This window comes from Fomitiporia mediterranea (genome assembly GCF_000271605.1).
Source record: "Fomitiporia mediterranea MF3/22 unplaced genomic scaffold FOMMEscaffold_8, whole genome shotgun sequence".
NCBI classification, from domain to species: Eukaryota; Fungi; Basidiomycota; class Agaricomycetes; order Hymenochaetales; family Hymenochaetaceae; genus Fomitiporia; species Fomitiporia mediterranea.
This window is the reverse complement of record NW_006760393.1, coordinates 2,043,822-2,066,093: the sequence shown is the minus strand read 5'-3', so window position 1 is coordinate 2,066,093 and position 22,272 is coordinate 2,043,822. Positions and strand designations below refer to the sequence as shown.

General features: G+C 47.8%; 10 protein-coding genes across 10 annotated transcripts; 4 read left to right on the top strand and 6 right to left on the bottom strand.

The window, feature by feature from the left end:
• Positions 1-45: 45 nt before the first annotated feature.
• FOMMEDRAFT_89293 (yeats-domain-containing protein) lies at positions 46-932 on the bottom strand (the record flags this gene model as incomplete). Its single annotated transcript, XM_007268563.1, has 3 exons — positions 46-526; positions 585-621; positions 692-932. Coding segments are annotated over 3 exons (759 nt in total), but the record flags the coding sequence as incomplete, so codon positions are not given.
• A 192-nt stretch (positions 933-1,124) lies between these two features.
• FOMMEDRAFT_169486 (uncharacterized protein) lies at positions 1,125-2,724 on the top strand. Its single transcript, XM_007268562.1, has 5 exons — positions 1,125-1,162; positions 1,218-1,255; positions 1,343-1,394; positions 1,457-1,524; positions 2,167-2,724. The coding sequence occupies exons 1-5, from the start codon at positions 1,144-1,146 to the stop codon at positions 2,692-2,694; spliced, it is 705 nt and encodes a 234-aa protein (XP_007268624.1). The 5' UTR covers positions 1,125-1,143; the 3' UTR covers positions 2,695-2,724.
• On the bottom strand, positions 2,708-5,350 carry FOMMEDRAFT_126202 (ribonuclease III). Its single transcript, XM_007268561.1, has 8 exons — positions 4,670-5,350; positions 4,412-4,564; positions 4,130-4,220; positions 4,020-4,063; positions 3,807-3,898; positions 3,705-3,718; positions 3,130-3,628; positions 2,708-3,065 (listed from the first exon to the last, which is right to left on the bottom strand). Exons 1-8 carry the CDS (start codon positions 5,092-5,094, stop codon positions 3,058-3,060), a joined length of 1,326 nt encoding a protein of 441 aa, XP_007268623.1. The 5' UTR covers positions 5,095-5,350; the 3' UTR covers positions 2,708-3,057.
• Positions 5,351-5,614: 264 nt separating this feature from the next.
• On the bottom strand, positions 5,615-6,497 carry FOMMEDRAFT_89637 (phosphoadenylyl-sulfate reductase; the record flags this gene model as incomplete). Its single annotated transcript, XM_007268560.1, has 2 exons — positions 5,615-6,007; positions 6,087-6,497. 2 exons carry the CDS (start codon positions 6,495-6,497, stop codon positions 5,615-5,617), a joined length of 804 nt encoding a protein of 267 aa, XP_007268622.1.
• A 366-nt stretch (positions 6,498-6,863) lies between these two features.
• On the top strand, positions 6,864-8,262 carry FOMMEDRAFT_90293 (TFIID domain-containing protein; the record flags this gene model as incomplete). Its single annotated transcript, XM_007268559.1, has 5 exons — positions 6,864-6,902; positions 7,001-7,087; positions 7,180-7,387; positions 7,453-7,698; positions 7,796-8,262. 5 exons carry the CDS (start codon positions 6,864-6,866, stop codon positions 8,260-8,262), a joined length of 1,047 nt encoding a protein of 348 aa, XP_007268621.1.
• A 2,570-nt stretch (positions 8,263-10,832) lies between these two features.
• On the bottom strand, positions 10,833-12,168 carry FOMMEDRAFT_169482 (uncharacterized protein; the record flags this gene model as incomplete). The annotated part of the gene is made up of 4 exons (XM_007268558.1): positions 12,065-12,168; positions 11,923-12,004; positions 10,970-11,866; positions 10,833-10,909 (listed from the first exon to the last, which is right to left on the bottom strand). The coding sequence occupies exons 1-4, from the start codon at positions 12,152-12,154 to the stop codon at positions 10,833-10,835; spliced, it is 1,146 nt and encodes a 381-aa protein (XP_007268620.1). The 5' UTR covers positions 12,155-12,168.
• A 122-nt stretch (positions 12,169-12,290) lies between these two features.
• FOMMEDRAFT_111092 (UPF0029-domain-containing protein) lies at positions 12,291-13,738 on the top strand. The gene is made up of 5 exons (XM_007268557.1): positions 12,291-12,422; positions 12,473-13,143; positions 13,209-13,314; positions 13,381-13,442; positions 13,505-13,738. The coding sequence occupies exons 1-5, from the start codon at positions 12,314-12,316 to the stop codon at positions 13,679-13,681; spliced, it is 1,125 nt and encodes a 374-aa protein (XP_007268619.1). The 5' UTR covers positions 12,291-12,313; the 3' UTR covers positions 13,682-13,738.
• Positions 13,739-14,054: 316 nt separating this feature from the next.
• On the top strand, positions 14,055-16,008 carry FOMMEDRAFT_21744 (uncharacterized protein). The gene is made up of 8 exons (XM_007268556.1): positions 14,055-14,299; positions 14,372-14,604; positions 14,683-14,757; positions 14,827-14,998; positions 15,076-15,322; positions 15,407-15,488; positions 15,545-15,697; positions 15,750-16,008. The coding sequence occupies exons 1-8, from the start codon at positions 14,158-14,160 to the stop codon at positions 15,798-15,800; spliced, it is 1,155 nt and encodes a 384-aa protein (XP_007268618.1). The 5' UTR covers positions 14,055-14,157; the 3' UTR covers positions 15,801-16,008.
• Positions 16,009-16,219: 211 nt separating this feature from the next.
• FOMMEDRAFT_30051 (uncharacterized protein) lies at positions 16,220-17,104 on the bottom strand (the record flags this gene model as incomplete). Its single annotated transcript, XM_007268555.1, has 5 exons — positions 16,220-16,342; positions 16,425-16,543; positions 16,600-16,623; positions 16,693-16,766; positions 16,830-17,104. The coding sequence occupies 5 exons, from the start codon at positions 17,102-17,104 to the stop codon at positions 16,220-16,222; spliced, it is 615 nt and encodes a 204-aa protein (XP_007268617.1).
• A 136-nt stretch (positions 17,105-17,240) lies between these two features.
• On the bottom strand, positions 17,241-21,864 carry FOMMEDRAFT_126187 (uncharacterized protein). Its single transcript, XM_007268554.1, has 20 exons — positions 21,581-21,864; positions 21,480-21,526; positions 21,381-21,425; positions 21,299-21,328; positions 21,055-21,242; positions 20,906-21,005; positions 20,780-20,852; positions 20,455-20,726; positions 20,366-20,401; positions 20,160-20,260; positions 20,006-20,108; positions 19,379-19,944; positions 19,285-19,329; positions 19,107-19,236; positions 18,599-19,053; positions 18,454-18,546; positions 18,332-18,401; positions 17,884-18,278; positions 17,685-17,825; positions 17,241-17,633 (listed from the first exon to the last, which is right to left on the bottom strand). The coding sequence occupies exons 1-20, from the start codon at positions 21,835-21,837 to the stop codon at positions 17,463-17,465; spliced, it is 3,318 nt and encodes a 1,105-aa protein (XP_007268616.1). The 5' UTR covers positions 21,838-21,864; the 3' UTR covers positions 17,241-17,462.
• Between the last annotated feature and the right edge of the window lie 408 nt (positions 21,865-22,272).

The following is a 22,272-nucleotide window of genomic DNA, read 5'->3' as shown; positions in this document are numbered from 1 at the left end:
TACTCTAATAATACATGCATCATGGACACAAAACAAGACAACACCTCACGCACTCTCGAGTCGCTTCTGCAGCCTCTTCAACTCATTCTCCTTCTCAATAAGTATCGCCCTCCACTTATCCTGCTCAGCAATAACATCCTTCCGTGCCTTCTCCAACCTTTCATGTTCCTCCGTAACCATCATCTGCGTAAACTCCGGCGTCCCACCCGCTTTCGCATCCTTAATCGACTCAGGGTGCGCGATATTAAACGGCACCGGCCTAGTCTTCGTTTTCGGTAACGGTGTAGGAGGATGCGCTATGAGGATGTTAAGGAAGGATTGAAAGGGGTCGTTGAAGACGACTTCATCGTATTGCCAGGAGTGGACTGGTCCGGACTTTGCTGCAACTTCTGGGGGAGGGATCTCGGGCTCTCCGCTGCCGATTGCTGTCCAGGGGTGGAGTTTGAGGTGGTGGTAGAGGAGGTATTGTTTTTCGCCTGCTTCGGGGACGAAGTTGATGCGGATTTGGATCTCGAATTCACCCCATCTGTTGTAACAAAGAGTTTGAGGAATAATGTCAGTCATGGAAGAACGTGTATGCGTACCCTGTCTCGGTCACCTCGAACGGAGGCTTGTCCACTACTTTAACACGTTCACAGTTCAGCAACTCATACCTTAACGTAGCAAACAAAGAACATTCGTCTATACTCACCTCTAGTAGGATTCGGATACGTCTCGTGCAGCTTAAACGTCACCCTCTTAATAAAATAACTAATATCATCCGCCCCACCAACGATATCCGACCCAGGGACAGAAGCAGCGCTACGAACAGCGACTGTCCATCTGTGCGTATGATCTGCTTGTGAGCCTGTAAAGGTGGAGCGTTCTTCGGGTGTGAGGACGACTGCTGTGTTGCCGTAGATGATGGGTCTGTATATGCTCAAGCCCTTTACGCAACATATAAGATAAACAAATACTTAGGAAAGGAAGGGGATTTGAGATATAAGGACGTACCCTGACGCGAACACGTTCGTTTGACATTCTGAAACGGTAAACTCGGGAGATTTGGGACGGGTTGAGTGTTCGGGACAACCCGGACAGTCAGATCACCGTCACGCCTCGTCTTGTCCTTCACCTCAACGTTTATCCTTCCTCTTCGCCGCCATGGATTTCCTCGTGAAGCGTATGTAATTTCTTCAGCACTTCAGGACTCATTTCTCACCAAATTTCCTTTGCAGTCCAAAACAAAGTACCTCAGAAGCAGAGACAATTCCAAGTACGTATACCTTTCTTGTCCAACATCCCATCCATCCGTCCACGCATTCTGATTGCGACATACTGACATAAACCTTTGACTTGTTAGAATGACCCAAGACCAATCTATTGGCGTTCTCCACGCGCTAAGCTTTACAACAGTGCGTTTCTTATTATCCCGTCATTGACCTAGTTCGCTAAGTATAATCGACGTGTATTATAGACTTGTGGTTCACTGGCTTGGCCGTTGGGCTTGGTGGAGTTGCGTGGGGTGCCGTTCAGATGATCAAGGTTCGTCTTTCGTCTTTTTGTAAGAATATATAAATATGGATGGTGGTATTTATGGATACGCCTACAGGGCAAGCCTACTGAAGCATAAGCAGTGTCAAAAACGTGCTTTCTCTCTTTACAAATAATAATGCCAATGCGGCGAACTGGGCTAGACGTACTCTAGCAATAAACACCTTAAATTGCGTGTCTTCACAAAGTGCATAATACATGCAAAATATTTTCTTTATTTACTTTGTTTAAGTTAGAACCATGAGTGTTGCATGATTGGTTGTGCGTAATGGCAGATTCTGCCTGACTTCTGCCTGAGTCTACGCTATTTGTGAGGGTTGAAAGCTATTTCAAACCACCTTACGTGTCGTAATGTATTCATACGGTTTGTATTGAGGAAGGGAGATGATTTGAGGAGAAAAGAAATATCGTGAGGAACGGACTGGAAGCGCGGCTACATCCAGCAAGTAGACAAGGTCGCTTCAACAACTTCGTCCACAAGACTACGATGTCCGACCCAAGCTCCTTCCTCTCCCGAAAACAAGTAGACAAACAATACCGCCCAAGGGGATATGTATGTTCACCTTCAACTTATAAAAACGCGTACTCCGTTATCCGTTATATCCTAAAACATAACAATGCATCCGTGTGTAGGGACTCTCCCCAGGCCTCCAACGCGCCCGCGCACCCTTCCGCACCCGTAACGCAATAACAGGCCTCACAATCGGCGCGTTCGTCGTTGGCGTATGGGCGTACTCCATTAGCGCTGTTAAACAGGATACGTTTGAAGACTTGGATGAGGAGGCGAAAGAGTTGTTAGCTGCGAGGATGAAGGATGAGAGGATTAGGAATAGTACTGGTAGTGGGACGACGGCTACGGGGATGGGGACGGTAGCGCAGGGTTCGGGTTCGAGTTTGGCGGCGCCTTCATCGCCTTCGTCGACGAGTTCGTCAACAAGTGTTACAGCGAGCGTGAAAGGCGACGTGGAGAAATTGACTTCACCTTCAAGTCCGAGCACGACTGTACCAGCTGGCGACAAGTCTCCCCGAGGCGTACTGGCAGCCCACCTTCATCGACATTTCCCTCAAGTTTTGGACCCTGCTTCAAGAAGTCTAGTATGGGGCGCACCTCCTGTAGATCGGATAGGTCGGCTGGGAGACAAAAACGACAGACCATCATAATCAGAGAGTCATTATTATATTTCACGAGATAAAGTACGTATTTTTCCTCACTTATTCTAAGCAAGACAGACGCTAAACGAATGCGTACAGAATAGCATCCCCGCTTTCTATAATACATGCTATATACAACGTTTCCAAGTCGGATTTCATCACGACCAATCAAGCAAATGTGGAAGGAAATGAGCAACACAGCAGGTAAAACAGACCACAAGGTAGATAGATCACTTTTATATGAGAAGACCAAAATCTAGAAGGCAACGACACTCGAAAGGCAAAGGAAGACTGCAAAGAGTATCCTGCCTACAGGCGCTTGATGGTCGAGACCACCAAGCACTTGTACCATGTTAGAGACATACAACAGGCTCATTCCACTATCAGAAAGCAGATTAAGCTTCCCACACTTCAAACAAAACAAACAAAGCAGATCGAACTCACAAGGGTTCGAAATACCCAATTGAACAAGCCCCTCCCTCGCAGCCTCACTCTGCGCACCTTTCTTCGTACTCGCCCGTCCAACAGAAACTTGTTCTCCTTCAACCATCGCTCTCACCTCCCAAATCGGCGTAACCTTCGTCCCTTCATCTTGCACGGCATGAAACACCCACTCAACCGTCATTCGCTTTTGTTGGAGGTATTGGTTGAATAGGGCTAGGTGACCGATTGTATTATTGCCGTTAGAGATTTGAAGTGAGGCAAGCTGGTCCGAAACGGATTCTTGGCTTGCACTTGCACTTGAATCAAGTGTATCGGGTGTGGAAGTTGTAGAACCATCGTTTTGTGCATCCGGTAGAGTTGGAGACGGAGGCGGAGAGGGAAGACCATGCTGGTCCCGACAGACACGATAGGCTTCTTTCACGTATGGTAGGAAAAGAGGGTTAAGCCACCTCCTGACAACTTCCAATCCTTGATCTTTGTATAGACCGCCGACGTACGCCTAAGGAAGAAAATGCACATCATCAACGTGAGTTATACTTGCAAGAATTCACTCATAAGATAAAAGAACCCCGCACCTCAAATACATCCGCTAAATAGGGAAGAAAAGAAAGGCACCAAAAACGAAAAGTGAGGATCAACACGGAGCCTAATGGCGTCTAATAGACGGAACTTGAGACGGAACTTGCCTTGGATGTTGATCGAAATTTTATTAGTGCTCGCGTTCGCTCGATGGAATCGAAGCTTTTGTGGGAGCGCGTATTTGACGGAACTGATTCAAGTCAAGAAGTTGAGAAGACGTTCGTTTTTTGTAGGGAATTAGAGTTGGTCAGGTTGACGGCCGCACTACGAACGAACGGGGCACGAGACAAGAAGGGAAGAAACAAACGTACATGTCTGCAAGGGTTGCGTTTCCGACGACTAGAGACCTCACTTTCTGTCGAGGTATTGCAAGGTCACATGAGCGAAACTAATACATCAATCAGAGGAAGGATTTACGCACAGTCGCAGGTCCGACTCGCAGATATCGGTAGCAATCGCGGACAAGGTCAGTGATCACAAGTCCGAGGACAGCGTCTCCTTGATATTCCAATCTATATACGGAGTTTGCCAAAAGGCAAAGACCAACGCAGAAAATCCAAAGCCGATGAATTGAAGAAGGAGAAGCGAAGTGAGTCAAGCACATCAGATATCATCACGAATCAAGAATCGCGCGGCGAAGACGGGGACTGATGTCAACATGATTGTATGGTAAAGTTTCGCATATAGAAGGCGAAACACGCACAGTTCGTTGTCCGGTGCCGGGTCACTGTGTGAGTCCTCAAAGTCATGACGGGAGCGTGCGTAGACGGAACGATGGGTGAAGGCTTGTCGACGAAGTGCCTCGTCTCGAATTGTTGGCAGAGGCGGGAGCCCACCAGTCGCGTCTAAGTCCGGCCTTTTGCACAGCACAAACGGAATTTGGGAGAGAAAATGAAATTCGAGGGAGAAAGAGTTGGTTTGGTAACGCAAAGCAATGTCAACGGGATCGTCGCCTACTCACTTGAGCGCTAACATGCTTGGGTCGAAGATTGTCTCGACGTCGCCTAGAACGACGATCTCGTCTGGCTCTGGCGGAGGTAGGAAGTCTTCAAACTCGCTAGCAAGAGGAGGCGGAGGAGGAGCACTATCAAGAGAGGCGGAACTAGGACCGGGATCGGACTGAGGGGAGGATGAGGATGAATACAAGCGGGGGCTTGCCCGCTGATGATGCTGAATGTCGACGAAGCTTCCGTTGAGAGTCTCCGACAAACTCCGCCTGGTTTCGATGAGCCCTGTTCTCTCGCGTCCTGGTATTCGCCTGTATAATTGTGCTGTACACACCTGCGACGACTGATCTGACGTTGTGAAACGCCGATGCAGTGCACTGGCCCTAGTAGCGCGTGAGGTGAGAGCGCGGAACGGGACACGACGAAGTTGGGATCTCATAGGTCCTTTCGTGACGAGTATTCAAAAGCAACAGAATTAGGATGAGAGCCACCTGTAAGCAGCTGAATAGTCGCCGAGGGAAAATGAAACGTGAGGAAGACGGACGAAGGAGTGACGATGGTCCAAAGGAGGTTGACGTGTGCCGTAAGAGAGCAGCCACAGATACAAGACACTGAGAAAAAGAGTGATGAGTTTGGCAAGAGGCGACGGAGCGGCGTGTCGGGGGTGTTGGCTACCGACCACCAGTCGTTTGTTCGGAAGACGCGTATGACAGTTTCAATCAAGTTCTGCATTCTATCAATGGCCTTCCTGATGTACATCATCTACTCTTTCAGAAATATTTATTATTACTCTAATTCCCACAGACAAATTATTCCCTTTCGTGGCTCATTAAGCAACTGTCTCCTGCAATTTGTGTCCGGGTATCTCTCCCTGTGCATCACTCCCCCTGGCTTCCTCCTTCTCCCGCAGCTCCACTTCACGCTAGATAAATTAATAGCAATAAGTCGACATCCGACTTCTAACCTCTTAAAACACCCACTTTCTTCTGCAGCATCTTCATCCGCATCGCCAAATAATCCTCATGAAGTCCACATTCAGACTTATCCGTCCTCCCCGCCCACCTCCCTGCACGCTCGCCCTCCTCTCCCCCGCCAGACTTCTGCGTGCTGTGCCAGTCGCCCACGCTCTTGTAACCCTGAGCAAGAAGCGCATTCCTTGGGACATTGTGTTCATCAACATACGCCTGGACCGCGGCGAAGTTCCAAGAGAAGAGTGGGTTAAGTTTGAACAGCCCCGTGTTGTCGACTTCAAGGGGCTGAAGAGACTTCCGTGCTGCGCCCTGTGAGGCACGTCGACCCGTGATGACGGATTGCACATGGAGCTCTGAATATGCTCTCCTGGCTGGCTCGACCTGGTAATTGGTAGACAGAAGTGATAAAGATAGAATTTGTCAGATAGATCTAGATGTTCGCGGTTAAGGACAAAATTACCTTGACAAGGTAATCATACGTCGTTTCATCGCGTTCCCATAACCGTTCACCATGCTTCGCCTCGAACTCCGTTGTCGTCTCACATCCTTCTGGTTTGTACACATGTACTTCACGTCCATACCTCTTCTTCACTTCCTCAACCAAGTCCAAAGTTTCTCGGAAATGATATAAAGTATCGATGAAGATTAGTGGAGGCGAATTCGAGGTCAGCTTGCTCAACATGTCCAGCTGAACTAGCCCGGTCAGGCCAAATGCAGTAGTTTGATATAACTTTGGAAGGTTGTTTAGACCCCATTTGAGAATCTCCTGTGCTGACAGCGTGCGTAGGTATGCGTTTATACTTTCAAGCAGTTGAGAATCGATAGGATGTTGCAGAGGCTTCGGGTGATCAGGTTCAGCTATAGCCACCATCCTTTGTGCGAAAAATTAAGAGAATCCGGTGATCGTTCAATGCACCAGATGGCCTCAGAGACGAGCGGTACAACGAGGAGAGCATCTTGAATTCTTATAAATTGATACTGCTGGCGTAAGGCAAGAATGGCGTGCTTGGCTTTAACATAGAGTCGGAGGGAGGCAAATTGAGCACGTGAGAATATACCACCTTATTTGGGGATCGACATTCATCATCCAAATCCACGTTCTACACAAGAGAAGACGCGTTCGTTTACTTCCTACTCCTACCTTATTCACGTACACACTGGATAACACTACAACTTTCGTATGGCGGCTCCTATAGCTATCAAGAAGGTGCTCTCGACCGGCCAAGAGGAGCGCGGTATGAGGGAGTACAAGTATACTCAGGAAATATCTCAGATGGTTAGTCATTTTACTTCCAGTGGTAGTTCATCTACCACCTGCAGCTATCAATGCCATTCGGAGCAGTAGGACTCATACACCTTTACACGCTTTTACAGATGTTTGTCTTTGGAGAAGTACAAGACCCCAACCAAGACACAGTCAATCTCGTCGAAGATATAGTGCGAAGCCAGATTATCGAACTCGTGCGTCAACTCTTGCGTTATTCATTTCGATAGTAATTTGCTCCGGACTCATATCTTCCCTCTTCCAACCCATTCCCGTTGTATATATGCAGATTATCCAAGCCCGAGCTTTAGCCACCAAACGCGGTGCAAAATACCTGACCGCCGAAGACCTTATCTTCCTCATTCGCCACGACCGAGGAAAGGTCAACCGATTACGAACGTACCTCTCCTGGAAAGACGTACGAAAACACGCAAAGGACTCGGGCGGCGATGGGGGTGGGCCGGTCGAAGTTGAGAACCTCGAAGATGGCGCAGACGGTGCGTCCATTTCAAACTCTCACCATCATCTTCGAATTAATCTCATCCATTTCGAACTTCTGCAGACAAGTTAGCCGCCAAGGCACAAAAGATCACAGTGAAGCTTCCCTGGGAAATCACCGCCATCTACTCCGAAGTGCTCAAACAAGCAGGTCATCAATCCGACGACGAAGAAGACGAAGACGACATCGAAGCGCACGAAGCGTCGATTCAACGATTAAAAGAAGCAGACGACGCGACGAGGCAGATGACGAGGGAGGAGTATCAGCATTATTCCGAGTGTCGGCAGGCATCGTTTACTTGGCGGAAAGGTATGTCGACTTCTTCCTTTCAGGTATACAAACATGGGTTGGGTGGCTGATTCTCTTAACTCTGAACCTTTCCCCTTCAAATAATAACAATAAACAGCCAAGCGATTCCGCGAATTCCTCAACCTCCCCCCAGCCCTAGACCTCAAAAACGCAGACGACACAGTCGACATCGTAGGCTTCCTCGCCTTCGAGATGGTCCGAGCCCTAACAATCGGCGGTCTCGAAGTAAAGAAATCACTCGAAGAAGCTCAAGTCCTAGAAGACCACACCTCCCCAATCCTCGGTAAACGTAAACCTGGCATGCCCATGGCGGCTCTCGAATCCGGTGGGTCGAAACGAAGAAGAGTAGGGGGAGGAGCAGAAGATGAGGATGATAATAGGGAAGACGCACCTTTACCTGTTTCGTCGTTGTTTTTACCCCCTCCGGAGGCGAGGACGGCGTTGATGTCTGAACATATTCAGGATGCGTTTGCGAAGATGCAGAATGATTGGGCGCATCATCGGTCGGCGGGGATGAGGAATTGGAGGGGAGGGCTTGTGCGGACTGGTGTTAGCCTTATTTGAGGGGTTGTGTTTTTATGGGAGTCTTTCTGTCTTTCTGTCTTTCTGTCTTTCTGTCTTTCTGTCTTTCTGTCTTTCTGTCTTTCTGACCTTTTTACCTTTGGTTCTTTGACGTCTGCCACTGGGAATTCGTTTGCTTGCTTTACAATTGCTATTGCTTCTTTTGCTGCATGTATCCATACCATCTCTATGTACTTACATGTAAAACAACAGGCCTTTTGTACTTGTATCAAAGCAAAAACAGGGAACAAAAAATTTAAAAGTAAAAAAGAAAAGTATTGCAGTGGGCGGAGTTGCTTCGAAAGTCAAATCGAAAAAAGTTCATCAAAGGTTCGTGCAAGAAGTTGTCGAGAAAAGGGGGGGAGCGCGGATATTTCGGTCGCAAGGAGGATTTCAGAATATTCAGAGCTAATTAGAATTGGAACAACATAGACGCAGCATAGTCCACGTTCCCGCCCATAGCATCCAACGCTTGAATCGCCGCCTCGCGCGTCGCTCCAAGGTTCATCAAAGTCTCGATACTCGACTCAGGATGGGAGCTTGTTGGTCTAGTCGCTTGTGCAGGTATTGGTCGAACACCAGATGACGAAGGTGGTGAGCCCAGAGTATTCCCTGAACCAGGGAATCGTGGCTGGGTCGGCGGTCCTCCGGAGGGTGCCCCGGAGCTATTACCAGCACCAGTAGTCGACGGCGAGCCCGATAACAACTGCTGACCCGGATTCTGTGGGTTCTCAAAAGCCCTAGCCTGCGCAGGCAACTCATGCTCCGCCAAGAAAGCTACCTCCCTCCCTCCAATCCTCAAAACATTCTTACTCAAATCAATAACCGCTTGGTGTGCCTTCAACATATCAAGTCCAAAAAGCAGGTCGACGTCCCGTCCTTCCATGATCGTGAATGCACACGCGAGGTGTAAGTCGGATAGTTTGAGTTGCGCTGAGTGGACTCGACCGAGGATGTTTGCTGTTCCTACTCCTCGTGCGACGCCTGCGAAACGACGGTCGAGGAGACGCATGATTCCGCAGCGCTCGGCGCATTCAGGGCTCACTTTAATTTGAGTTTTGAATTAGGTTTGTTTGTAAGAATTCTCGGGTGAGCGTGAGGAGGGATGTAGAGCTTACTGATTGTTTGTTGGGCTCCGCTATCTACGAAAGCTTTTATGGGCGTTCCATTCACCTCAACAGGGATGCTGCATAGTCATAATAGTAATTCAGCTTCGTCTTCCTCGCCTCGAACAATTAAATACTCACTAAAGCATAGTAACCCTCCCAAAGCTCTCAGGCGAATACTCCAACGCATGCGCCATATTCTCCATAACAGCCTGCTGTCGAATAGCCTCCTCGATCCGTTGCTGCGCCTCCACGTCAAACGGATCTGCATTCAGGCGTTGAATTTCACGTTGTTGTTCGAGTTCGGCTTCGGCTTGTCGTTGTCGAGTTTGGCGGAGGAGTTCGCCGAAGCGGAGGGGGTCGTTGAGGGCTGCGTTGGCTATTTCTGGTTGGGACTGTATTTGTTTGTTTGTTTGAGTAGTTGGTGTTAAGCCTGGGTGTTGGAGTGGGAGAAGAGGGAGGAGAGGGACGGACCTCTTGTAGTTGACGCATAAGCTCTGGGTCACCGAGGATCTGTAATCGCATCATCTCTGAATCCTGTTCTGCTGCTCTGTCCAGCACAAAGCATTCAATTACATTAGCCATGAGCTCTAATGATATGGATATAGACAGTATAAAGAGGAACATACCGTCCCGCCACTGTCACTTTCCGTCGTAACACCAACACCGCATCGTTCCCCACACCCAGCTCAGCCATCGTCGACTTTGGTCTATTCAGATCGATCCCTTCGAACGAGATACTCTGTTCGTTCGCCGGGATGTCTGACTAGCATTCGGAAGAACCAACCATATACGTGTTCAGACAATGCCTTTATTTGATGTGAGGCAGGAGAGCTAGGAGAGGGGGAACGCACCTCAGCTTCGAGCAGCGCCATGATATCCTCCAAACTCATCTGGGGGTCGATCTCGATAACGAACGACTGGCCCATGTCGTTCACGAACGTTAGTCGCATCGTGTTCTCCGAAATTCAATCAAGTGCGAGAATAGAAGAGAGGAAGGAGAGGAGAAGAAGAGGATCGACTGCGGTGTGGAGGAAGGAAAGGAAGAGAGCTCTATTTATACAGGACAGGAAGCTGTGCCTGTGGCTTGTTTTGTGACAGTCTCCCTTTTGGTCAACCCGGTCGTCAGAATATAATAACGAGGGCTTGCGTATGCGGTTGCTGTGAATGGTATTATGAAGCAGACCTCGGGGATTGCGTGTGCAGACAAGAACGTCCTGACGCGTACAGCTAGGTACACGAATAAAGCATACAGTGATACACGCACGCGTCTGACTCGCATTTAGTCACCAAACTAATTATTTATACTAATACATCGCCTACACTAAATCTACACTCAATCTAAGGATGCATTCCCTGGGCCTCTCGACGTTCGTCGCACAAATTGGCTCCGGAATGCTGACCTGTGGATAGTTCCCGTTCCAGTCTCAGTAGTTGTTTCATGTGCGGATGGAAGACAAGTGTCACTTACATTCGAGAACCCGTTCCGGGGAAGTTTGACTGTAACGCATTCTCTAGCGCCTCCGCGGAGGACAGGCTCATATCTAGAGTGCAATTAGAATCGATCATGTTGCAAAGAAAGAAAAAGGAATGCTAGCTCGCACCACTAATATCTGTAAAACTCGACGCACTTGATCCATGCGTACTACTCCTATCGCTTGTATGCGTCAACCCGACTGTCATCGGTCTGTACGGCACATGCGCTTGGACCCTTGAGATAGCAGGCGGACTAGATGACTTCGTGTGCTGAAAATGTCTCGCAACAGGTGAACGCGGTTCGTTCTCAGGGGGCGGGGAAGGAATGGACGGAATAGACCCTTGAGGGGAGCTTGTGTTGGAATTAAGATCGCTAGAACTCAGGTCTCTACGAAAACTCCCAGCAAATGTTTGACGTAGTGGCGAGGGTGATGTCGGTGACCTGACATCACGTCCCCGTTGGACCTCCTTACCCTTCTTCTTGGGTTGAGCCTCCTTAACAAGTCCGAGAGTATTGCTTGTCATTATAGACTGCAAATGCTTCAACTTCTTGTCAAGCGCCTCCTGTTCCTCCAATCGACGTTCCTCCTCTTCCGCTTTCTCCGCTTCTTCTTCCGATTCTGAATTTGAGTCGGGGTATGGTAATGAGGAAGTCGATGTCCGTATTGGAGGTGGCTTAGGGCCCTGGAGTGTAAGTACAGAGGATGAGGAAGCCTTTGAGTGTCTCGAACCAGAGTCATAGCCTAGCGAATTCAATCTCGCACGGATCCCGAGCGGTGTGTTGAGACGACCAGAAGCGGGTAACTTTGTACTGCACGTAGCGCGGGACGATGTCTTCCTAGCAAGTCCAACCTGATCTTGACCCTTCCCATCTTCATCGACAGCTTTAGCTGAAGGCGGTCCTGCGGCCGGTGCAAAGGGTCCTTGGAGATGTTGTATGCCCTTGAGGTCTTCTTCGTAGCGCGTTTGTGCTCTGAATAGCAGATATGGGAGTGGTACTTCTAAATGTAAAGCGAGTCCTTGCCCTGCAAGTACATAATCATCAGCTTCGTGTTAGCGAAAAGGAACAAACCGCACTGACAATCTGTTCCACCGCTATCGGAGGCTCTTGACTTGGCAATGACCTCCCATAATATACTCTCTTTCTTCGGGGTCCATTCTATCTGCAATACACAAATGCAGGTGAATAGGGGAAAGGAGTGTACTGAAGTGAACGAGCATACCTGAGGCGGATTCTCGTAACCTTCGTGTGGACGGTTGTAAGGCAAGCGAATAATGACGCGAACAGGCGGTGGCGGCGCTGGTAAAGGCATGTTGTGAGGAGATTTGTCGCGTCGGTGCTCAACTAGTGAACTGTTCAGTCGCGGACGCGGTCATCGTCGTGGTTTAGAATAGAGAGAAGAGATCTGCAGTGCAGAATCTAGAGTTTCGCATCCATCGATCCTTTCCTCATATGCGCATACAACAAAATAATGTCCTCTAATTCGAACGACATCCAAGACGATGAACAAGAACTCGATGATCTATTAGCTAACTTATCCTTGGATCCTGCATACGATCAGATCGTCACGGAAATCGGTGGTGCGCACTCATCCGCACGTATGCATCATCTGATCCTCAATCTCCATAAGCTCTACGATCTATCTACGGCGAAGGCAGTAACGACTCCATAAGAGTCTGGAAGCCTACTAATGGTGACCGGAACGGTGCACTCAGTCCAGACGATAAAGCGTCGGTGCGATACGAGGTTCACCTAAGGCGCGTCTTCCTCTTCCCTGCTTGTCTACAACCAACATCGTACTCAAATCTTTACAGCTTACCACCACCCCACTCCTCCCCAGAAAACAAATTCAAAGTCCTCGTCTCCCTCCCATCAACCTACCCCTCCTCTTCCCGTCCCCAGCTCCAACTCTTATCAAAATACATCGGCCCATTCAGCGTAGACTCAAACCTCTTCGGCTCCGTCCTCCGTACGTTCATCTCCTCGCAGGATGGCGTAGAGTGGACACCCGGAACAGAGTGTATCTTTGACGGATTAGAAAATGTTCGTGAACGCGTGGCGAAGTGGTTTGAGGGGCGTGTTAGTGAAGAGGCGGCACTCAACTTTGTCAGGGAGGATGAAGCAGAAAGGATTAACGAGAGTAAGCCTTCTACTTCAACGAACGCCAGAAAGATTGTTGGAATCGCCTCTAAGGAGCCCGAGCCGTTACCCAAGGGCCTTGTCTTGAGCGTGTCAGAGCCGATTGTGGACCGGAAGAGCGTGTTTGTTGGGAGGGCGTGTCGAATATCGGATCCGTCTCAGGTAAGTTCTGGTTTCTTTCGAAGGCTGTGGTCATGTCTTTTGCATGAACTGAGTTTGTTTTACAGGTCACTGCAGTCTTAACGCACCTGATGTCTGATAAACGAATAGCGCGAGCTGCCCATCCAATAATTAACGCTTGGAGATGTAAAGTAAACGGAACACTTCACCAAGGTGCGTCTCGTATCAGAGTCATGTTGCTTTACTCTAACCGGATTCAATAATTCTACTCCTATGCAGACAACGACGACGACGGAGAAACCGCCGCAGGCGGCCGTCTAGCTCACCTCCTACAAATACTAGTACGCACAATACAATACACTCAGACTCCTAGACTGGAATGATATTTACTAGAGGGTTAAAGGACGTAACCGACGTGCTCGTAATCGTCACCAGATACTTCGGCGGAATCCATCTAGGTCCAGACCGTTTCAAACATATCAACCAAGCTGCTCGGAACGCTTTGGATCTTGGAGGGTACTTAGACGCGCCACTGGATGAGAGTAGGAAGAATTCGTCGAGGTTGAAGAAGAAAGGGTGAAGGATTTATAAACAAGTAAATTAGATTTTGGATACACATTTAGAAGCAAAGTGAGACGAAATGTTAGATTGCACGGTTCTCAGTGCACAGCAGAAACTTTAGTTTCCATGTGTATTGTGTTGTGAGGCGTTCTAGTGCCACATAAAATGTCGGGCTGAAATCCTGTGCTCGGAACACTTCCGCACACAGCTTTCCTGCGCCGTGCATGCTTTCTCTTAGCTCATGACTCTACCTTCCGCGTCCCGACTCACTCAAAATAACCGAAACCACAGCATCCTTTTCCTCATCCTGGTAACCTAATATTAATATGTAGGCTGGCTTACACGTATGCACATTACACAACGTCCATACCCATACTTGCATCACATCACCATTCTTGACTCTTGCCTTGAGACGCAAAGTACACGTACACGTACACTGAAGAACGTGTGGACGTAGGAACGACCGCATTGTAATTGTCTGTATAGACACGGGATATGTTCAACAACGCCTACCGCGTACACGACTTGGCCGCACAGCTGGATAACGAGCTGATACAGGAAGAAGAGGAGAGGAAACCTGTGGTAAAGGAGAGTCTACCTTCCGACTTGTGTCTCTTGTCGAGGTTACCTTCAACAAGTGCGTAATATCGTGGATTTTACTTCGTGGTGGATGCTGACTTATGCCTTCTCTTACGGCGTTATACTATAGGTTTCCTAGAACGAGAAGGCGAATCCAGCGCACCAAAATCGTTACAAGACCAACTTACACGTAGTCCATCACCACCCACTTCTCCAACAGACAGCACCAACGATTCTCAAGACGGTCGGAAGAGTACGAGCAAGTCAGATGATGGGGAGAGTAGTACCTCGTCGAAGAAGAAGAGCTGGTTCTCGTTAAGGGCTGCTACTCCTAAGATGGCCGCTGGTTGGAGAGAACCACAGGTACATTTGGTCGTTTATTATTGGTCATTACGATTATGAGTACTTATGTCTATTAATTGATCTATTGCTTGCTAATAGCCGTACGAGGTCTTCCGAGCGATAGAGAGGAAAGACATCATGTTTCTTATGGAAGTTCGGGATCGGGCTTTTCATGTAAGAAAGCATTCCCTACAGACCCTTTAAACACTCTGTTTCTCTAACACGATATGACTGCATCCGCAGCTATTACTCAGGAAAAACGGAGACACGACACCACTAGTGCACGCGATGCGAATTGGAGATTCACACAGCGACGTCGCGATCCTCATCGTTGGCGCCATGTCTCGATGGGTCAATCATCTCGAGGACAGTGACATGGCTGACAAGAGAACTAAACCACTGCTCAAAGCATTACGTGCGTCCACCACACTACATTTCTCTCTCTTTTCTTAAGTATCTAATTACCGAATACGAATACGAAACACCACATAGGCACGAACCTAAAACTCGCAATAGACTACGGCCTCCAACGCTCCCAATCCGACCTCATCGCATCCTTCATGCAGACACTCATCATGAGCGAAGGTGAACGATGGGTAATCGACCAAACACACCTCGTTGCACTTGCTCTGCGTGCAGGGACGGAGGGGAAACCTGTTCGGACGGCTGAGACTATCGTGAGGAAGTTCGCGACGAGGGAGCTGGGTAAGGCTGAGTTGATTGCTTCGTTGGAGGATTAGTGAGTAACCCTTTTGGACTTCGTATCTGCCGATCGTGTGTTGTTTGGCGTTAATGTTTTTCCCTCTTATTTTTGGTTCTCCAGCATAGCTAACGCTACGGCGGATTTATTAGTCTTAGCAGCATGGTCATGCATGCTCGACTCGATTCAAGGCGAACCTATCCCAGTGCGTGAAGACGATACTAGAATGGCAAAGAACAACGTGTACTGACATACCAACAGACGTATTACTTCGCACGGGATACGCGAGTCTTCAATGCGTTTCAAGAACGACTGAACGAGTGCCGTGGAAGCCTCGCCCGCATTAATCGACGTCTAAAGTGGCAGATTAGGGTCTTAGAAAAGGTGCTTGAAGGGAGACATGATACGTTTCGAGTAAGTGTTGTTCGCCTCCTTCTACTTACTGGCTGCTGAAAGTCCTCCGCAGAAAAAGATTGAGTTATTAGCTAACGAATTGGACGAAGGTCTAGATGTATGATACACACACGGCATAACTTTATTCTTTTTAGCAATGAATCCCGTGAAATGCCCTCCTTGGCTTCGACGTCTTCATCACATGCTCTCTCGGGGTGCTTGATTTTCAATCCATTTGTATCCTCATCACACGCTCGTATAAGGTGCCGCACGAGTAAAAGATCTCAACTCGAAGTGGCGTATCATCGAGCGAATATTAATTCTTAAATCCCTCAAACATTACTTGACCTTACGTGTCGAAGTAGCCCCTTCACAGGGATTCCCACTATTTCGGAGCGAGTCAATGAACTTGATTGAGAAGGGAGACATTAATATTAAATATTAAATATTAAAGTAGTCTACATAAAACGCTTAATACTCAATAGCGAGCTAGTCCTAGTCCTTTTGTCCGTTTGAAATTGCATACGGGAGTGATTAAGAAAATTAGAATACGATTTTTAATTCCTTCCATTTAACGTATGCTGCAACGACTGCCAAAGCAGCGACTGCGGGTATGAGATTGAGCTGTGCGACTGTGTATACCCAGATCGTTCCCAGTGGAGCACACTGGAAGTTCAAAATCAAGCATGAGAGGGATATTTCGTGAGTTCAATTTGAACCTGTGATAGTTTGAGTTAGCACTACTGACCTGGTTGACAACTACTCTCCAGCTCTCCCAGTTGACTATGTATATGAGCCTTGCACCGCAGGCAATCGAGAGGAAGAACAGCAGTGCCTGTGTTCGTCGGTCCGCCTTATGTCGCAGTGCTAGGGAAATATATATTATTAATAACATACAAAACGATGAGGTAAGGAGTACTCACTATAGAAGATGAACGCAAATAGGACTATAACAGAATTAGTAAACGACGTGATGAGTCCGAAGCAGAGATACGACTAGTTTTAAACCAGCTTACAGGGTATGCCCCATACTATTTTCTCCAACAGTCCAAGTGTTGTAATTGGTTGCGAATACTGACGGTGTGCCATTCTACCAAACAACACACCGTCAACTCATCAAGTGGAGAAACAAGAAACTACAAGCAGAACGTACACATCCATCGTGATATAAAGCGTAGAGAACGGTATAGCAAAGAAAATCGCGTTGAATATTTCGTTGCAGAGAGGAGAGAATGGCTCGTCGTCTTCCGGATTAGCTTCTCCCTCCCGTTCCTTCAGCACACTAGAGCCACCCGACTCGCGCCATTCTCGAGGCACCTTCTTGAGTACGCCAGTTTCTTCAATGATACGCCATTGTTCACTTTCTGGTATATCCTCAATTTGCGGTGCTTGTGTTTGAGTCGTAGCCTTCTGCTTGCGCTTGGCCATGGGTGTAACCGTGTAGGTTTGTGTGCGTGTTCAGCAGCACTACGCGTGCATGATCGGCGCATTGATCGGCATTGAAATAGACAAATGCGTCAATTCTTGCAGCATAAGAACAAACACCGATTACTTAGTCGAAAGAAATCATCATAAATTGGAGCTACAAGACTAACACCTTTAAAAAGATGGGTACAGGTACAGAAGACAATACGACTGGGTATTTACGTTTTTTTAATTAGAACGACCTTTCAAGAAAATACGAACCGTACGATACCAAGAATAAGTGAGGCTATAAGTTGATTCTACTGTTATCTTTGTTCAAGGCTAAAACGTCCTTTAAACCTGAAGAGCCAGGAGATGTACGTCAATGTAAATCGCGCTGGTCTATCAAACCTTTCCTGAGCGCGTTAGCAATCTCCCAAAGGGTCAGTTGCTGGAGGATCGAGTTGACACATGCAACAGCCTCCGCACGTTCCCTTATAAGGTGGGTGTTATTGCTAGCCGTCTCCCAAAGGACGGCAAGGTTCACTTCGACCTACACAGTAATGTCAGATAAAGGTAATCGTCCGAGAACACGATCACTCACTTGCTCCGCCAGATTAGTCATAGATTCTTTCAATGCCTTACCCACATCCTCGGCAACCTTGTCGAGCTTCTGAATTATGATATCTGCACCATGTTCGAAAAGGTCATCCTTGTTTGTGTCGACATAATTCCTGAAAACGGCCTGTTTAAGATACTAGTCAGTAAAGGTTTAAAAATAGCTAGTGGCTATTCGACTTTACCTTTTGCCGAGCCACACTTCCGCGTCCCCGTTCCTCCATTGCTCGATAATAGCCCTCGGACAATTGTTCTCTAACATGTGGTTCGAGGCAGCGAGACACTTCTTTCTGTCCGGAAGTCAAGCCTTCGCTCACAACATCGATAGTAGTCTTTAGTGTCACTTTGACTTCTTCAGAACAAAGTTGACCCTGATGATGAGCCCGATCGCTAAGTCCGTCTGGGCAAGACTTTTCAACTTCTTCAACCAGCTCCGATATTGCAGCCAAAGTCTTGGTTTCAAAGTCGGCAAAGAGGTTGTTCTCGAAGGTCTTCGCCCATGAGGATGCTATCGTCCTTGTCATGGGATTGAGCAACTCCTCGTTGAGATTCCTGCGCCAGACACCCTCGCGGCGTAATGCTTGAGACAAAGAATTCAGCGAGGATAATACACAGATTATGTTGAGATCTTACTAGCTCTGTAGGTTGCCCAGTGCATGGACGCCGCGAATGTGTCAGAAGTCCCAGTTGCAGTTTTCGCTGCCTATACAGGGTATCAGTCATTAATTACCGCAAAGGCCATACAGGAAACGTACTGCGTCTGCTCCAGTCTGACATTTCTCCTCTAGTCCGTCCTTGAACCACTGTTGCATCCCTCGAACGCTAGATGCAATGATATCATGGAATTCCTTTATATTTGCTGTCAGTAAGTGTCACTACAAGCTGGAATTCATGACAAACATCTGACAGCCTTCCAGTGATACCAGGCCCGTTTCTACGGCGAGCAATGGGTATCTCATTCGCCCGTGGTTCACTTCGCCGAGCTTTAAGTACCTTAATCAATCTACCGCGTTCATATATCCAGTCGAAGTCATCGTCATCGTCATCGTCATCGTCATCGTCATCATCGCACGTGTGCAAGTCGTCACTATCAGAGTTGATTGTGTAAAGGTCGTCTTCAAGATCACTGTCCCATTTCCGGCGAAGCGCTTCTCTGTCGGCCTCGCTGACTGCATCGAAGCTGTCAATATAGCTCTTGATGGAAGTAGCGAATACTTTTAAATGGCTTCTGAAGCTCTTCGCGGACCTTTCACGCGATTTTATCGTGAGAGTGTGGCACCATTGCTGCAATTCAGGAATGCCAGTCTCCTCAACGTTGCTGAAGCATGACGGCTCTCCATCTCCTCTAACTTGCTCTGAATGACAAGTTAGATTAGTATGCAAGGGCATCACGATTTTTTGAACGCACTTGTGATTCGGATATAGTCGCGGGAAGAAACCGTGAATACAGGCAAGTTGATACTTTCGTAGTCGCGCAAGTTATCAGATGGGTTGAATCCAGCCGGATTGCGCTTTTCTTCTGCGGCGTCATCGAGTTCCTAGGTCACTGTCAGTTCAAATCCAGAATGCTTCAGACTCAAGTTTACCTTCAGACCGCATCGGAAATCTTCCTTCAGCACGTCACGGGAGAACTATAGAAATTGTCAAGTACATCCATTCAGCCTAGAATTCAGAACATACCTCGGATCGCTTTGAGGAACAGAATGCGTTCTTGTCTTTTTGTGCCTTGTCCTGTTTCTCCTTCAGGTTGGCAAGCATATCTGACGCTTCTTTGCGGAGTCTGCGACTCTCCGATAGTCTCTCTCGCGCGTTCTTGAGCTCTCCTTTCTTCTCTTCGATCTTCGCCTTTATGTCGTCGACTGAGAAACCTTCGACCGCCAGGATGGCAGCTTCCGATTCACTGTCTGAATTGTTGTCTTCGTCGGCATCACTTCCCGACTGATCCTCGTTATCCGAGTCAGCATTCTTAATAGAACTGTCATCAATGAAATCGTCAAGATCAGAGTCCTCGTCGGCATCTGGGTCAAGAGCCATCTCCTCCTCTTCTTCTTCCTCAAGGTCGAAATCTTCTCGTCTGCGCTTTGGAGAGCCACCTTTCCCACCACGAGAGTTCTTACGTTTCTTGGTGTTTTTCTTACTCTTTTCTGGTTTTCTCGGAGTGAATGTTCTTCCTTCCTCTAGAGCCTTCAGATGTTCGTTGTGTTCAGCAATGTCTTCACGGATCGTTTTTAATTCCTCAGTCACGCCTTAAAATCACTGTGAGTAAGAACTGCTGCATAAGGATATGGAAGTGGATGTAGATCATACGCTTGGCAGCTTTTTCAGCGTCAGTCTTCTTTTGCTTCCATTCCTTGTTGTCACTGCGAACTTGACTGAGCCGCTCTTCGATCTCCTCAAGAACTGGGTCATCCTGAACAGGCGTCAGTGCATCCAGAGGTTCGAGACGCACACTCCCACATACCTCAAGAGAAAGGCTACCTATAACCTCTGAACAAGAGATATCGTCACACTTTGTGGCAATAAATGTAATTGTGCTTTCGACATCAGCAAAGCTGCCATCTAGGTAGAGTGTCAGAAGGGCATTCTCCTTTTTCAGACGCCAGACCTACCCACTAAAAAACGATTATCAGCCCGCGTACCAGACAACCGAAAGAAGGGTGAACGTACTCATGAGCTGTGATTTGAAAGCATCGCCGAGAAGATCTATGATCGTAGTTTAATGAAACGCATGCGAAGATTTCGCAGTATAGTCAAACCTTTGGCCGTTTTATCATCAACAGCTCTCGTGATTGGTGCCAGAATCCAGATGCAGTTGGCTTTCTTCATGTAATCACGGGCAATACTAGAACGTGCAGCGTTCGCATCCGCAACTCCAGGAAGATCCACGAGAATAGCCCCGGTACTCAATGCATGACTGTTGCAACGTACATTGACCTGTCGAATAAGTGGCCACAAGGCGGGACCATTATCCTTCTTTTCTTTGTCCTTTTTCTCACCCCGTTTCTGGTCTTTGGAGTCAATGTATTTCCTGAAACAAGTGAGATTTCGTCTCTCAATGAGTTAATCCTCACTGTAACTTACGCAATTTCCTTGGAGAACTCCCTAGAGTGATTTGTTACTATCTTCTTCGTACTGCCCATCAGTTGCAAAATTTCTAAGAAGACATCAGCTGTACACTCAGGTTCAGGTTGGAATAGTTTGTCCTACTTGGATCGACCTTGAGGATAGCATCAATACGATCCGGCCCAGCACGGCGAGCAATAGTAGCAAGACGATCTTGTGTGAGTGTCGGGTACAGTGCATGAACCTATTTATCGGAATTAATGACCGCACTCCATGCCATAAATAATGCATACTTTATGCCAAGCGACCCCGGCCTCACTCCTTAAGTCAGACGTTCGCCGGAATTGGCCGTCTTCGTCCAACAGGTCATCCAAGAGGACCTCGAGTTCATCTCTCCATTCTTTTTCGGAGAGGAAGGAAACATCGGCCTCAATAGTCTTGTTCTTGTGGTAGGAAATCTCGGTTACCACAGCCGTGCAAGCTGAATTGATTCACAAGATAAGTTTCAATAAGAACCAATTCGGGCGCATGACGAACCTCGCATTCCGCTTGTTGGGACAATATTATCTAACAAGAACATTAAACTGACGGGAAAGGTCAAGAAATAATTTAGGCATACCATCCAGAATCGCGTTCAACGCCGAAGACTTGCCGGCACCCGTTGCTGCAAGGAGGGGGGTTAGTATATCGACTCAAGAAAGTCTGAACCAGTTCGTACCTCCACACACGGCTATCATGGTACTAGGTGAGCATTGCGCCTCAAGGCTAGAATGATAATCAATACAACAGCAATTTTACTAATCGTAATAAGGGAAATACCTTGTAATCTCGCGTAACCAAACTTCCTTACGAAGCTTATTCCCAAGCTCAAGACGGTTGACATGTGCCTTAATATTCTTTACCATTTTTATTCCCTCCTTGAGGAAACCCTCAGGAGTATACTGTATGTCCTCAGCAGCCTTATAGATCGTGTAGATCGTTGGAATACCGGGAATCCCTTGTGGCCCGGCTGGCTTCGCTGGCTCAGGCTCTTCCTTCTTGACAGGCTCGACTCTCTCTGTCTCGATGTCCTCCATTTTTACGGCCTGGCTCTCTGTTTTGACTACCTTGCGCGGCGCGGGCTAAATTTTACGATGAAATTCATACAAATGAAGCTAACAAGCATGTAAACACACCGGTGCATCCGCATTACGCGAAATAATATTCTCTCTACTCTGTGCATTCGTAAAAGGGAGCATAGCACTTTCTGCTGGCTCCATTTTGACAACAGGGGCGGTCTGGCTGCCCATGATGGAAGGCTTGGAGAGCGTTAGTGTAAACTGCTGTCCATGACAGAGTAAAACGCCACTCACGTTATACTCGTTAAAACTCACGAACTTAAATCGAAATTCCTGGGGCATGCAGTACAGGTGGATGCTCGATGTCCAGGATACGGAATAGTGGATGAAGAGAAAGTAAGACAGCGCGGGTCTCGCGTTTTAAGCGGTGAAAACAGGGACAAATAAACGACG